The 12,833-nt window shown below is 29.7% G+C and overlaps 1 protein-coding gene across 1 annotated transcript; it reads left to right on the top strand.

The window, feature by feature from the left end:
• Window positions 1-7,372: 7,372 nt before the first annotated feature.
• Window positions 7,373-8,099, top strand: LOC112758043 (ethylene-response factor C3). Its single transcript, XM_025806604.3, has one exon. It carries the CDS (start codon window positions 7,435-7,437, stop codon window positions 8,089-8,091), a length of 657 nt encoding a protein of 218 aa, XP_025662389.1. The 5' UTR covers window positions 7,373-7,434; the 3' UTR covers window positions 8,092-8,099.
• The last annotated feature ends 4,734 nt before the right edge of the window (window positions 8,100-12,833 follow it).

Below are 12,833 nucleotides of genomic sequence, written 5' to 3'. Positions count from 1 at the left end.
GTAATACCCCTGCTGCTTTTTTCACCCCTCCAGGTAATTCTAAATGGTACTTTGACTCGGGTTGCTTTAATCACATGTCTCCGTTGCGTCATATTTTCTCGTCCATGTCTCCCACTACGAATGGACCTTCTGTCAATACTGCAAATGGCTCCCTCTTGCACGCAACACACAAGGGTTCTATATCCCAGTCAACTCTTAATCTTCTTGATACTTATTATATTCCCAACTTAAACTACAATCTTATTTCTGTTGGTCAACTTGTTGATTTGGGTTTTGAAGTCACTTTTTCTGTTTCTGGTTGTCATGTACAGGATCCTCGGACGAGACAAATCATCGGGACTGGACGTAAGGTCGGAAGGTTGTTTGAACTCGAAAATCTTCATATTCCTCATGTACCAAATCTCTGTGCTGCTTCTTCTCCCTCTACCCTCCACTTATGGCATCAGCGTCTTGCCCACACCTCCTTAGGAAAACTGCGTCCTCTTGTCTCTCAGGGTGTTTTAGGTCAGGTTCCAAATGAATCTTTTGATTGCATTTCTTGCCAAACTGCCAAACAACCTGCTTTATCTTTTCACCATAATTCATCTCTTGCTTGCTCTCCTTTTGATCTCATTCACTCTGATGTTTAGGGCCCCGCTCCCACTGCCTCTATGGGCGGAGCACGATACTTTGTCATTTTCATTGATGATTATTTCCGCTTTACTTGGGTTTATTTGATGACTAATCGCATGAGTTACCTCAGATCTATATCAATTTTGCTACTATGATTAAAACTCAGTTTTCCAAAGTCATTAAGGTTTTTCGACGTGATAATGCTATGGAATACCGTGATTCCAAACTCTTAGCCTTTCTTGCAGAACAGGGTACTTTGTCTGAGTTTTCTTGTCCTGGTACATCTCAACAAAATGGTAGAGCTGAACACAAACACCGTCACATTCTTGACTCCGTCCGTGCAATGCTCCTTTCTTCTTCGTGTCCTGAGTGTACTTGGGGTGAAGTTGTTCTTAGTGCTGTTCATGTTATCAATAGACTCCCTTCTTCTGTTCTTGGTAATGTTACTCCCTTTGAGCGTCTTTATCATACCTTCCCAGATTATAGTTCTCTTCGAGTTTTCGGTTGTGTATGTTTTGTTCTTCTTCAGCCTCACGAACATAGTAAACTTGAACCTCGGGCTCGTATGTGTTGTTTTCTTGGTTATGGCACTGAACACAAGGGTTATCGTTGTTGGGATCCTCTCTCTAAACGTATTCGTATATCTTGTCATGTTGTCTTCTGGGAGCACCACATGTTTTCTCGATTCTCATCCTTTGAGTCCATTCCTACTACTCAGTCACCTTTGTTTACTAACCCCTATGTTGATCTTTTTCCAAGTGATGATTCTACAGATTCTATCTCGAGTGACCCTCCACAGTCTCCTGTTCTTCTGCCTTCTCCATCTCCCGATGATTCCAGACCGAACGATGATCCTGCTTCTACCGTCATGCCTCCTCCTCCCGCTCGTTCTTCTAGGGTAAGGAATCCACCTCCTCATCTTCTTGATTACCATTGCTTTTCTACTATTCTTCATCAACATGAACCTAAGACATTCAGAGAAGCCTCCTCCAACCCAAATTGGCAACAAGCAATGCAAGAAGAATTACAGGCACTTGAAAAAGCACACACTTGGGATATGGTTGATCCTCCTTCTAATCAGGAAGTTGTGGGCAGTAGATGGGTATACAAGATCAAGACTCGCTCTGATGGCTCTATTGACCGTTATAAGGCCCGCTTGGTTGCTCAAGGTTGTACGCAAGAGTATGGTATTGATTATGCAGAGACTTTTGCCCCTGTCGCTCGTCTTACGTCTGTTAGAGATCTTCTTGCCATTGCCGCGGTTAAAAAATGGTCTCTCAGTCAGATGGATGTGAAGAATGCTTTTCTTAATGGGGATTTGAAAAAGAAAGTCTATATGAAACCACCTCCGGGATATCCTTGTCCTACTAATAAAGTTTGTCTCCTTCGCAAGGCACTTTATGGACTTAAGCAAGCTCCTCGTGAATGGTTTGACAAGTTCAGCACTACCATATGCAGTCTTGGTTTTACTTCTAGCCCTCATGAGAATGCGCTCTTCATTCGTAAAAGCGAACGTGGAGTTGTTCTTCTACTTTTGTATGTTGATGACATGATCATTACTGGGGATGATGTTGATGGTATCTCTGATCTCAAGGCCTCACTTCACCGTACCTTTGAGATGAAAGATCTTGGTTCTCTCAGCTATTTTCTTGGTCTCGAGGTCATCTCCACCGATGATGGCATCTATCTCTCTCAGGCTAAGTATGCTTCAGATCTTCTTGCTCGCGCTGGGATTACAGATAGCTGCACTGAGTCTACTCCTCTTGAGCCTAATGTTCGTTTTACCCCTATGGATGGCACTATTTTGGATAATCCGACTCTCTATCGACAGTTAGTTGGCGGTCTCGTCTACTTGACTGTCACCCGACCAGACATCGCCTATCCGGTTCATGTACTTAGCCAGTTCTTGGCAGCTCCTCGTACTACTCACTATGCGGCAGTTCTTCGCATTCTTCGCTACATCAAAGGCACTCTTTTTCATGGCCTTTATTTTTCTGCCCATTCCTCTTTGTCTCTTCAGGCTTACTCCGATGCTGATTGGGCTGGTGATCCCACTGATCATCGTTCTACTACTGGTTACTGTTTGTTTCTTGGCGACGCTCTCATTTCTTGGCGTGCTAAGAAGCAAACGTTCACTACTCGCTCAAGCACAGAAGCTGAGTACCGTGCCCTCGCTGACACCACTGCTGAAGTTATCTCGGTTCGTTGGCTTCTCGAAGATTTGGGTGCTCCTCAGTCGTCCCCTACTGATGTTTTTTGTGATAACCGCAGTGCTATTCAGATCGCCCATAATGATGTGTTTCATGAACGCACCAACACATTGAGATTGATTGTCACTTTGTTCGGCAACGTATCCTTATTAATGCTGTTCGACTCATTGATGTTGGAACACTAGATCAGACTGCTGATATCTTCACGAAAGCTCATCACCCGACTCGTTTCCGGACTTTGTTATCCAAACTCAAGTTGGTATCCTTAGCTCCCACTTGAGTTTGAGGGGGGATGTTAGAGAATCATTAGAATCAATTTAGATCAATTAGTATCGTCTATATTTATATAGTATATTTGTGTATTAATTGTAGGATTCTATGCCTTTATTACTTTGATTCTTCTGGCACCTCTGTGTATTAATTGTAGGATTCTATGCCTTTATTACTTTGATTCTTCTGGCACCTATATATACCCCTTGTATATTATATTCTTGATCAACCTGGATAATACACAAAACACTTTCTTTAGTTTGGTCTCTTATTTCTAACATTGTCAACTTGTTCGTTTAAAAAAAATCCATTAAATTTACATAATTCAATAAAAAAAATTAGATTACTCGTTATTAGCTGTAATTAATAGTACAATAAAAAAATTTTAAATTTTACAAAAATGTTTATAATAGTTATAGATGCACAACAAAATATCCATTATCAACAAAATTAAAATAACAAATATAACTAAATTAACAATTAGAAACTAATTTTTTTATAAAGTTTAAAAAAAAATTTTGTATCCATTATTTTCAATCTTATTTGTTTATTTGTTATTTTAGTTGTATCTGTTGCAAAATGTAAAAATGCAATAAAAATTTTCAAATTTTATGCAAATAGGTATAATGGTCATAAAAAAAATTTATAATAAAAAATTTTAATTTTTATAAAAATATTTATGATGATAGTCGTTTATAGTTTCTTCAACCCGTTTTAACTTTAGAAAAAAATATATTTATTTGTGATACTAAAATTAGGCTAAATCTAACACCACGTACATGAAATTGATCATATATATATATATATAGGGCAAAACTTTCAATTAACATATTTTATGGTTTGGGCTCATTGTAGGCCACTAATATAAAATCTGAAACATTGATTTATAAAGGTTTCGGCTCTACTTTCCCTATCAAAGACGAAACTAATTTAAAAGTTGTTACATAAAAGATATTTTGGTTTTTTTATGTTCAATGTGAAAAAATATTTAATTTTTTAAAATAACTACAGAGTTTCAATATTTTAAAAATAAAAGTTAAATTTTAATTTATAATAAATTAAAAAACATAAAATCTAAAAGGGAATTTTTATCTTTTTATATTTCATAATATCATATATTATTTATTTATTATTATCAAATGAAATTATATGAAATAATTAAAATATATCTAAAAATATTAAATTTAAAAAATATTATTATTAATTAAAAATTAAATGATTCTTTATGGTTGATTCTAACGATAAACCAACAACAAAAAGCAAACGTAAACTATCAAGAACCAATTTGTTGAGTGGTCTAGTGACATAGTAAGTAAAGAAAAAGGCTAGTTATTAATAATAAATTATAACAACTAATTCATGTTCTTAAAATAGAACAAAATTATGCTACTTTTTACTAGTGTCATAATTGACACAACTTCACTTAAAATATTCGGACGTATTGACAAACGTTTCATGTCACTAATCTAAGTTAAACACTTAAAATCTATATGTGTGTATATTTTTTTAGATCTACATAGTAGACCTTTCAAAAAAAAGTAGGGGTGAACGCGGATCGGATCAGATATGGCCAAAATTTCTATCGGATCCAATATCCGCAGTTTTTAAGTTTGGATCCGATTCGATCTGCACATTTGTGGAGCAGATCGGATCAGATATCAGATATATCCGCAAAACACAAATATTTTTAAAAGCTTGTTTTTATTAAAAAAATATTAATAAAATTTATTTTTTTATTCTTTTAAATATGTTTACTCTTAAAATAATATTAAACATACTTTTCTTAAATAATAAATTAAAATAATACAACATATATGATAATTATTAGTTGAAATAAAACATAAAAAGAATATTTACTTATTTATTTCTTTATTTTTGCGGATATGCGGATACCTATACAAAATCCACAATCCGATCCAAAATCCGCAATCTGATCCTATTAGTGTGCGGATCGAATCCATATTCGGATAAATACCGTGGATATGCGAATCGAATCCGATCCATGATCACCCATAAAAAAAGGTATATATTATATTAAGTAAATTGAAGGAAAAAGAAAAAAAAGGAATGAAAGTGGTGAAAAAAGAGAAAGTGTGTGTTAAAAGGTAAGACACGTTAAGAGAAAGTGAATGAAAAAAATTAAAAAGAAAAAATTATATTATAAAAACATTTTAGACATTTTAAGTTTTAAGTGAAATTTTAATAGAATAGAATTTCAAATCGAACCTATTCAGATTGGAATTGATTTAAAAAAAACAAAAAAATTAAATTAAATTCCATCTAAACTAATTTAATTATTTTTATTTTAAACACTAAAATTAAATTCAATTTCCATAGAAATTAAATTCAAAAGAGTTTTCAAACACCCTGTTAGTTCTACATAATTCTTTTTCTATCCCATCACTACCCGATAAAAAAATTTATTTTTAATTCATGGGTGTTCAAAATTATAATTAGTTGGGACTTGGGAGAGAAAAAATAAGCATTGAAAGATATAATTAATTAAAAGAGAAAATAAGCATTGAAGGATATAATTAATTGGGAGAAAAGAATAAAAAATAACATTATAATCAATTAGATATCTCTACCGTTTAATTTGATGTAGATCTAATATCTATTTATTAATAGAAATTCACATGCAATTATCTTTATATCAATTTGATATAATTAAAAATTATTAGATGATAATTTAATCAAATTTATTAAATTATCTAATAATTTTTAATTATTAATTCACATAAAAACAACTGCATGTGAGCCTCCGTCTTAATATTAATTTGATATAATTGAAAATTATTAGATAATAATTTAATTAAATTTATCAAATTATCTAATAATTTTTAATTATTAACTTCACATAAAGACAACTTAACGTGAGTCTTCATCTTATTCATTGGTAACTAATTTAGATTGGTCAAATTATCAATTCACTCATCCGTTTAAGTAAGTATTAGGAATTTAAATCCTGTGTTGTGCATATAACAACCTATTAGCCATTAAGCCAATGAGTAATAGCTCAAATGACATAGTCTCTCCATACTTATTTAAGAGGTTGCGGGTTTGAGTCTCATATCTTTGGTAAAAAAAAAAAAAAAAAAAAAACCTATTAGCCATTGATAAATTTTTAAATAGAGTTTAAATCTGCAATAAATTAATCTTTATACTTTCAAACTGAGAAATATCGTTGAAGTGTGGGACACCCAAAAAAAATATCTATTTATTGATATAGATAAAAAACACTGGTGTAAATATAATTCCTTTCTATTTATATATATAAAATAAATTAATTTTATTAAATACATATTTATCACAAACAAACCATATTTTTTTCACTAAATTTACACCAAAAAATTATTAGTATACTTGGTCATCCTCCAATTTATTCGTTATACTTTTACCAAGTTAGAGACCATTTACACCATATTAAAAACGAAAATAATGTTAAGTGTATACTAGAAGCAGTGATCAATATAAAATATATGTTGAAATATAAATATATATTAAAATAAATTAAACCACACATATATTTATATACAAATATATTTATGATTAATTTTAATAGATAATTTTAATATATAAATAATATTATTTTAAAAATTAATATAAAAAAATCATCACAACCACAAAAATAGTATATTCTCCCTTATCCTTAAAGAACCTGTTTATGCTTTCCCCCAAATCCAAAACTTAATTAACAACTTCCTCATCAATAAGTAATCTGACAACCCTGTTATTAGTTTTTGGAGTAGATGGAATAATGAGGTCCAAATTAAACTAATATGGATGCATTGAACAGTGATGGATCGCCTTTGTATGTATTTCCAAGCCTTCATCCTAGGAAATAGTATAATATAATTAATTAATAATTACTAATTATGCCTCACATATACGATATGATATGATTACTGTAAAGTTTTTATAAACGTTATGGTTCTAGAAAAAAGAAAAAGAGCAGACATGAAGATATATGTGGTTCCAAAATAAGCAGAGAGCAATTAAAAGTTTAAATAATGTTGAATGAAGGCCACACCTCACACTGGCCGCCTTAAACCAAATAATACCCCTGAAATTCTCTTTGACTCACGTGTGTCATCTTTATTAGTATTTTCTTAATTTTAATTTGGGTCCCGTTAATTAATTATTCAACACTAAATCGCAACTTGCATTGCATTCATGCAATCTTATCTTCCCTCTTTTGCATATAATACTGCATGCTCTTAATCGCTCCTATATATTTAAGCACACTATAACACTCTGCTTATCATTCCAGAAACATCTTCTAAGCTATCATTCACTCAAATCTTGTAATTAATTAAGCTCTCATCTAGTACTATCACTATATATGGATCATTATTATTATTATAATAATTATTATTCATCGTTCTCTGTTCCAGCACCATATGCAACTACATCAAACTTTAATCAATCCCTTCCCTTCAACGAAAATGACTCCGAGGAAATGCTTCTATGCGAGGTTCTTGCACAGGGAAGTGGCGGTGATGCAGCGGAAAACTCCTCCACCGAAGAGGTGAACTCAACCACGGCGGCGCTGCAGCCACAACAACCATCTTACAGAGGGGTAAGAAGGAGGCCATGGGGAAAGTACGCGGCAGAGATAAGGGACTCGACGAGGAACGGCGAGAGGGTATGGTTGGGAACCTTTGATACGGCGGAGGAAGCTGCTTTGGCTTACGACCAAGCGGCATTGGCAAGTAGAGGATCAGTGGCGGTTTTGAACTTCCCGGCAGGGATGGTTGTTGAATCGCTAGAGAAGATGATGATGGAGTGTGGTGGGTTTAGTGAAGATTGTTCTCCGGTGTTGGAGCTGAAGAAGAAGCATTCCATGAAGAGGAAGATGGAGAACAGGGAGAAGAAACTGCTCATGATGATGAATACAAATAATAACAATCATCATAATCATGTCATGGTATTCCAGGATTTGGGTGCTGACTATTTGGAACAACTTCTTACAATCTCGTCCAACGATGCAATGCTATAGGAGGAGTGTTAGAGACAATTTTGTTGTTGGTTAAATGTTAGCTAAATTTTAATAAAATGTTGGTTTCTTAGGCTTTTTTATAATTTATATCTATATTTCTAATAAAAATATTATTTATATATTAAAATTAGTAAATAAAATAAGTCACTAATTATAAATATATGTATGGTTTAATATATTTTTAATATGTATTTATATTTTAACATATATTTTATATTGTGACTGATTTTAGTATATATTTAATATAGTTATATGTAGAAAAATTTTGCACATACAAAATATATAATTTATATTTATATTTATAAAAGTTTGTAGGCATAATCAATACAATTTACATTTATATTTTTCAAATTTTATATGTATAAATTAATAAAATTTATTTATTAAAGACAATTTAATATTTAATTTGTGTTGATTAAATAATAGTAAAAAATACTAAAAATAATTAATTTTTAGGAATTTTTTTAACTGTTGGTAAAAAATATTAGTTGATATTAATTTCTACGCAAAGGAAAAAAATGAGAGTAGCTTCTTTTTGGTTAAGTGTTTTTATTTTTTATTTTTTATTTTTTTTATAGTTTCTCCAATAATAATTTAAATAATAAAAATATTATTTATATATTAATTAAAATTAACTAATAAAATAACTATTAATATATTTTGTATAAATATATGTTATTTAATTTATTTTTAATATTTTATATTAATAATTAATTTTAATATGTGCTAATAAGTTATAGTTCAAATGACATAGTCTTTTTATACTCACTTAAAAGTCGCGAATTTGAGTTTCACTCCTAAATTAAAAAAAAAAAAAATTAATGCACACATATTTTTCTTATTTTAACGGGTAAGAATGGGGAATCCGGGTGGGGCAAAGCAGTTGTTACGCTCCCCGTTTTCAATGGGTGTTCTTGTGGGTGACTAAAGGTGGCACACGGCCAAATGATGACTATATATATGCAGTATGCTTAGTGATGTCAATTATCGTTGAATGTCTTCGCTCAATAAAGTAACAAACTAAAGTCTGTCAAAAACTAATGTCACCCCATTAAGGATGATAGCCAACCCTATTAACTACCTAAGACATAGCGGCTATAACATCCTCATACTCATACGCATTCGTTATTACAACATTTCTCTTGGCAACAATTAAATGTCAAAAACAATCAAATTCTCCTCTAGGCTACTTAATTTACATCTTATTAAGTGTACATCAAATAAAGTAATAAACTATTAAATTAATTATATATATAAAATAATATTAAAAATAAGTTAAATAATATATATATATATATATATATATATATATATATATATATATATATATATATGAATCATATATTTTGTGCATATATAATATTTTTGGCTAACTTTCGTGATAAAGCATTAAGCAAATAAATTAGACACTGAATTCAATTATCTTTTTTTAGTTTTGTTGCTGAACGAATTAGTTATTGCCATCAAATTTCCTATTTATTTACAACCTTAGCTTTAATCACAATAGTTACACTGCTCGTATAATCAAATATTCCTACTTTACAACAGAATTTTGAATAAATGGTGGTATTAATTTGTGTGCTCACAGTAGCTGGTACTCTTCTCTAACCCCTGGAATTGGTTGGGCTTGTCACTAGATGCATCTTTACATTAGACTTCAATCTTGTGCTCGTTATTAATTAATGAAAAATGCTACTTATCTATTAAATTTTCAGTCTTTAGATTAAGAAATTAAATACCAAAAAGAATAAAAGAAAATAACATTTTTACTTTTTGAGATGTTTAAATGATATTCGTATTCTCTCTATTTATAAAAGATATATATATTTTTTTTTTTAGCCAACGAGGTATAGTTCAAATATTATAATTTTTCTATACTCATTTAGAAATTGTGGGTTCGAGTTTTCTATTTTTACTAAAAAAAAGATACATTTTTTTACGTAAAATGTATATATATTTCATATTATTATTTGAATCAACCAAACAATTATCATTAATTTATATATACAATTATAGTTATTAAAGAGTACTATTTAATTTGGTCAAGTGAATTAAAGAGTGAGTTAAAGAGTATTTAATTTGGTCAAGTGAATTTATATATACGATTATAGCTATTATTAAAGAGTATTTAATTTGGTCAAGTGATTTAAAAAGTGGATTATTTTAATCTTATAGAAGAGAAAATCTATATTTTACAAATCCAAAAAAAGAAAAATGCTATCCAAAAATTTCCAAAGAATAATGAAGTGTTATTTTCTTGAAAAAAAACAATTTTAAATAAAAAATGTTATATGTAAAAAATTTATTTCTAAGTATATATATATATATTATTTAATTTATTTTTAATATATATTTTATTATATATTTGGTGACTGATATTTTGTATAAACGTAATATGGTTAATATTAAATTGATAATAATTCGTGTTGAATTTGAAACTATATATATAATCTGAACCAAAAGTTATGTAGACTTTTTTTTCTGATGGAAGCGTTTCCTTGTATAGATTGGGTTGACTTAATTAGAGGCAAACACAACTACCACACTCTTCACAAGATCGATCTCTTCTTCTACAACATCAACATGGCTTATAAACAGAAAATTAAAAACAGGATCTAATTAGAAAAGGAAGCGTAATTAAAAAGAAAATCAAAGCAGGTGATTGCAATTGCAATAATGACGGAAAATAATTTATAATTTTTTAAGCGAAGATGGCGATCATATCACAGCATATATTGAAGATGAGGGATCATTATTATTTAACAACAATGCTACATATTGAATATTTTGGATAATACTTCATCGATAATAATTTATATTCATATTTATAGAAATTTATTTAAAAAAATATATATAATTTATATTTATATTTATCAAGATTTATACACATAAATTAATATAGTTTGAATTAATTAAGTGATTAGCTCTCGTCTGATTAAATTAGTATCAGGGCTATGCATACTTTATATTTATCATACTGTTAAATACTAAATGCTGCCTAAAATTATTTAAAATTACGGGTTCCCAAGATTTTCTGATTATTTTAATTAATAAAGTAGAAAGCAATAAAAGAAGATGAAAAGAATGAAGTTTGGATATGAAGGATGAGGAGAAAGGAGGGGTAGAGGGATCGGCAGTGTTGGAAATAGGCGCTGGCGGAGGTGAAGGAACCCTGCCACTCACTCTGTTCATTATTATTCCCTTGTTTGCACCAACTCGTGATGAAGATGAAGATGAAGATGAAGCAGCAGCAACAGCAGTTCTTCCGAAGCCCAAGAGAAGAAGCTCAAGAAATTGATGAGTAACAGAACCACCACAAGATATCGAGCAGCTGCCATTATTACCAATTTGATTAAATGCACGCAATGTTTTTATAATGGAAGAGCACATGCATGCCATCACCTTTAGGCTAGCAATAGGTAGGGTAGGGCCCTACCTACGGGTTAAAAATTTTATTAAAAATTTATCCTACTATATCTGCAAGTTGAAAAGTTCTCAACCCTAATTATATCCGCATCTTAAAATTCTAAACCCTACTTTATCTTACTATACTCGTAAAAATATCAATTTTTTTAAAATAAATATAAAATTCAATCCTTTCAAATTTTATACATATTAATAACATAAAAAAAAATAAAAAACTAATGCTGTCAACTACACTACCACACACGAACCTTCCAACACCATCATGCGTTTCCTTCTTCATTCTAATCCCTTTCTCTTATTATTATGGGATTCTTTTTATTAACATTTTCCATTTTAATTAAAGTCTAAACCAAACTCTTTTCTAGGTAAATATATAAGTGCTACATCATTATCAATAGTTTTCCAACTAATATTAATACAAAAGAAGAAAGAAAAAAACAAACATCAAAATGTGGAATTTAAACCGGGAAGGTCAGACGATCAACATCTTAGTAAAAAACAGTTAATAAAAATTAAAGTTGGCTAAAATTAATTAGATATAAGGTAAATATAAGAGAAAGTTATTAATAATTTAATATTTCTCATCAACTCGGAGATTATTAATTGAGTTAATAGTCAAATTCGTCTCTAAAAGATTATCCATTCTTTAAATTAGTCCTCAAAAAATATTTTTAGTCATATTAGTCCTTAAAAGATAAAACGTAAGTCAAATTAATCTTTTCGTTAGTTAGATGATAACGGTTAATGATATGTTATGTTAAGTGCCATGTGGCATGATGACGTGGCAGGTTAATGCCACATGTCTATGATTGGTTGACGTGTAAAAGAATTATTTATAATAAAAATAGTTCCTAACAGTCTCATTTTCATCCTTAAAATTTTAAAAATTAATCAAATTAGTCTTTATATAAATTTCTTTTATTTTTTTCATAATATTAAATTTGAAGTATATTTTATAGTACTAATTTTAATATATTCCTTAATAAATAAAATTTTCTTTACATAAAATAATAAAAATAATTTAAATTATTATAAAGTTATTTTGTCATTTGTATTTTAAATTGTATATTTTCAATTTGTAATTTTTTATAGCAAAATTTTTTTATTTAAACGAATTTATCAAATTATTGTTGACTATATATTTAAAAATTTAATATTTTAAATTTTATTATATAATATAATATTTATTTTAAAATTTAAATCTTTTAAATTTTTAAAATTATAATTTTTATTATTATTTAATATATATGGTAGAATTCAATAATTAAAAAATCGATTTGTGGCATCACTTATTGAAATTTAATATTTTAATATAT

Source organism: Arachis hypogaea, chromosome 16 (assembly GCF_003086295.3).
Source record: "Arachis hypogaea cultivar Tifrunner chromosome 16, arahy.Tifrunner.gnm2.J5K5, whole genome shotgun sequence".
NCBI lineage: Eukaryota > Viridiplantae > Streptophyta > Magnoliopsida > Fabales > Fabaceae > Arachis > Arachis hypogaea.
Note: the sequence above shows the minus strand (reverse complement) of the source record. Positions and strands in the feature narration are given on the sequence as shown.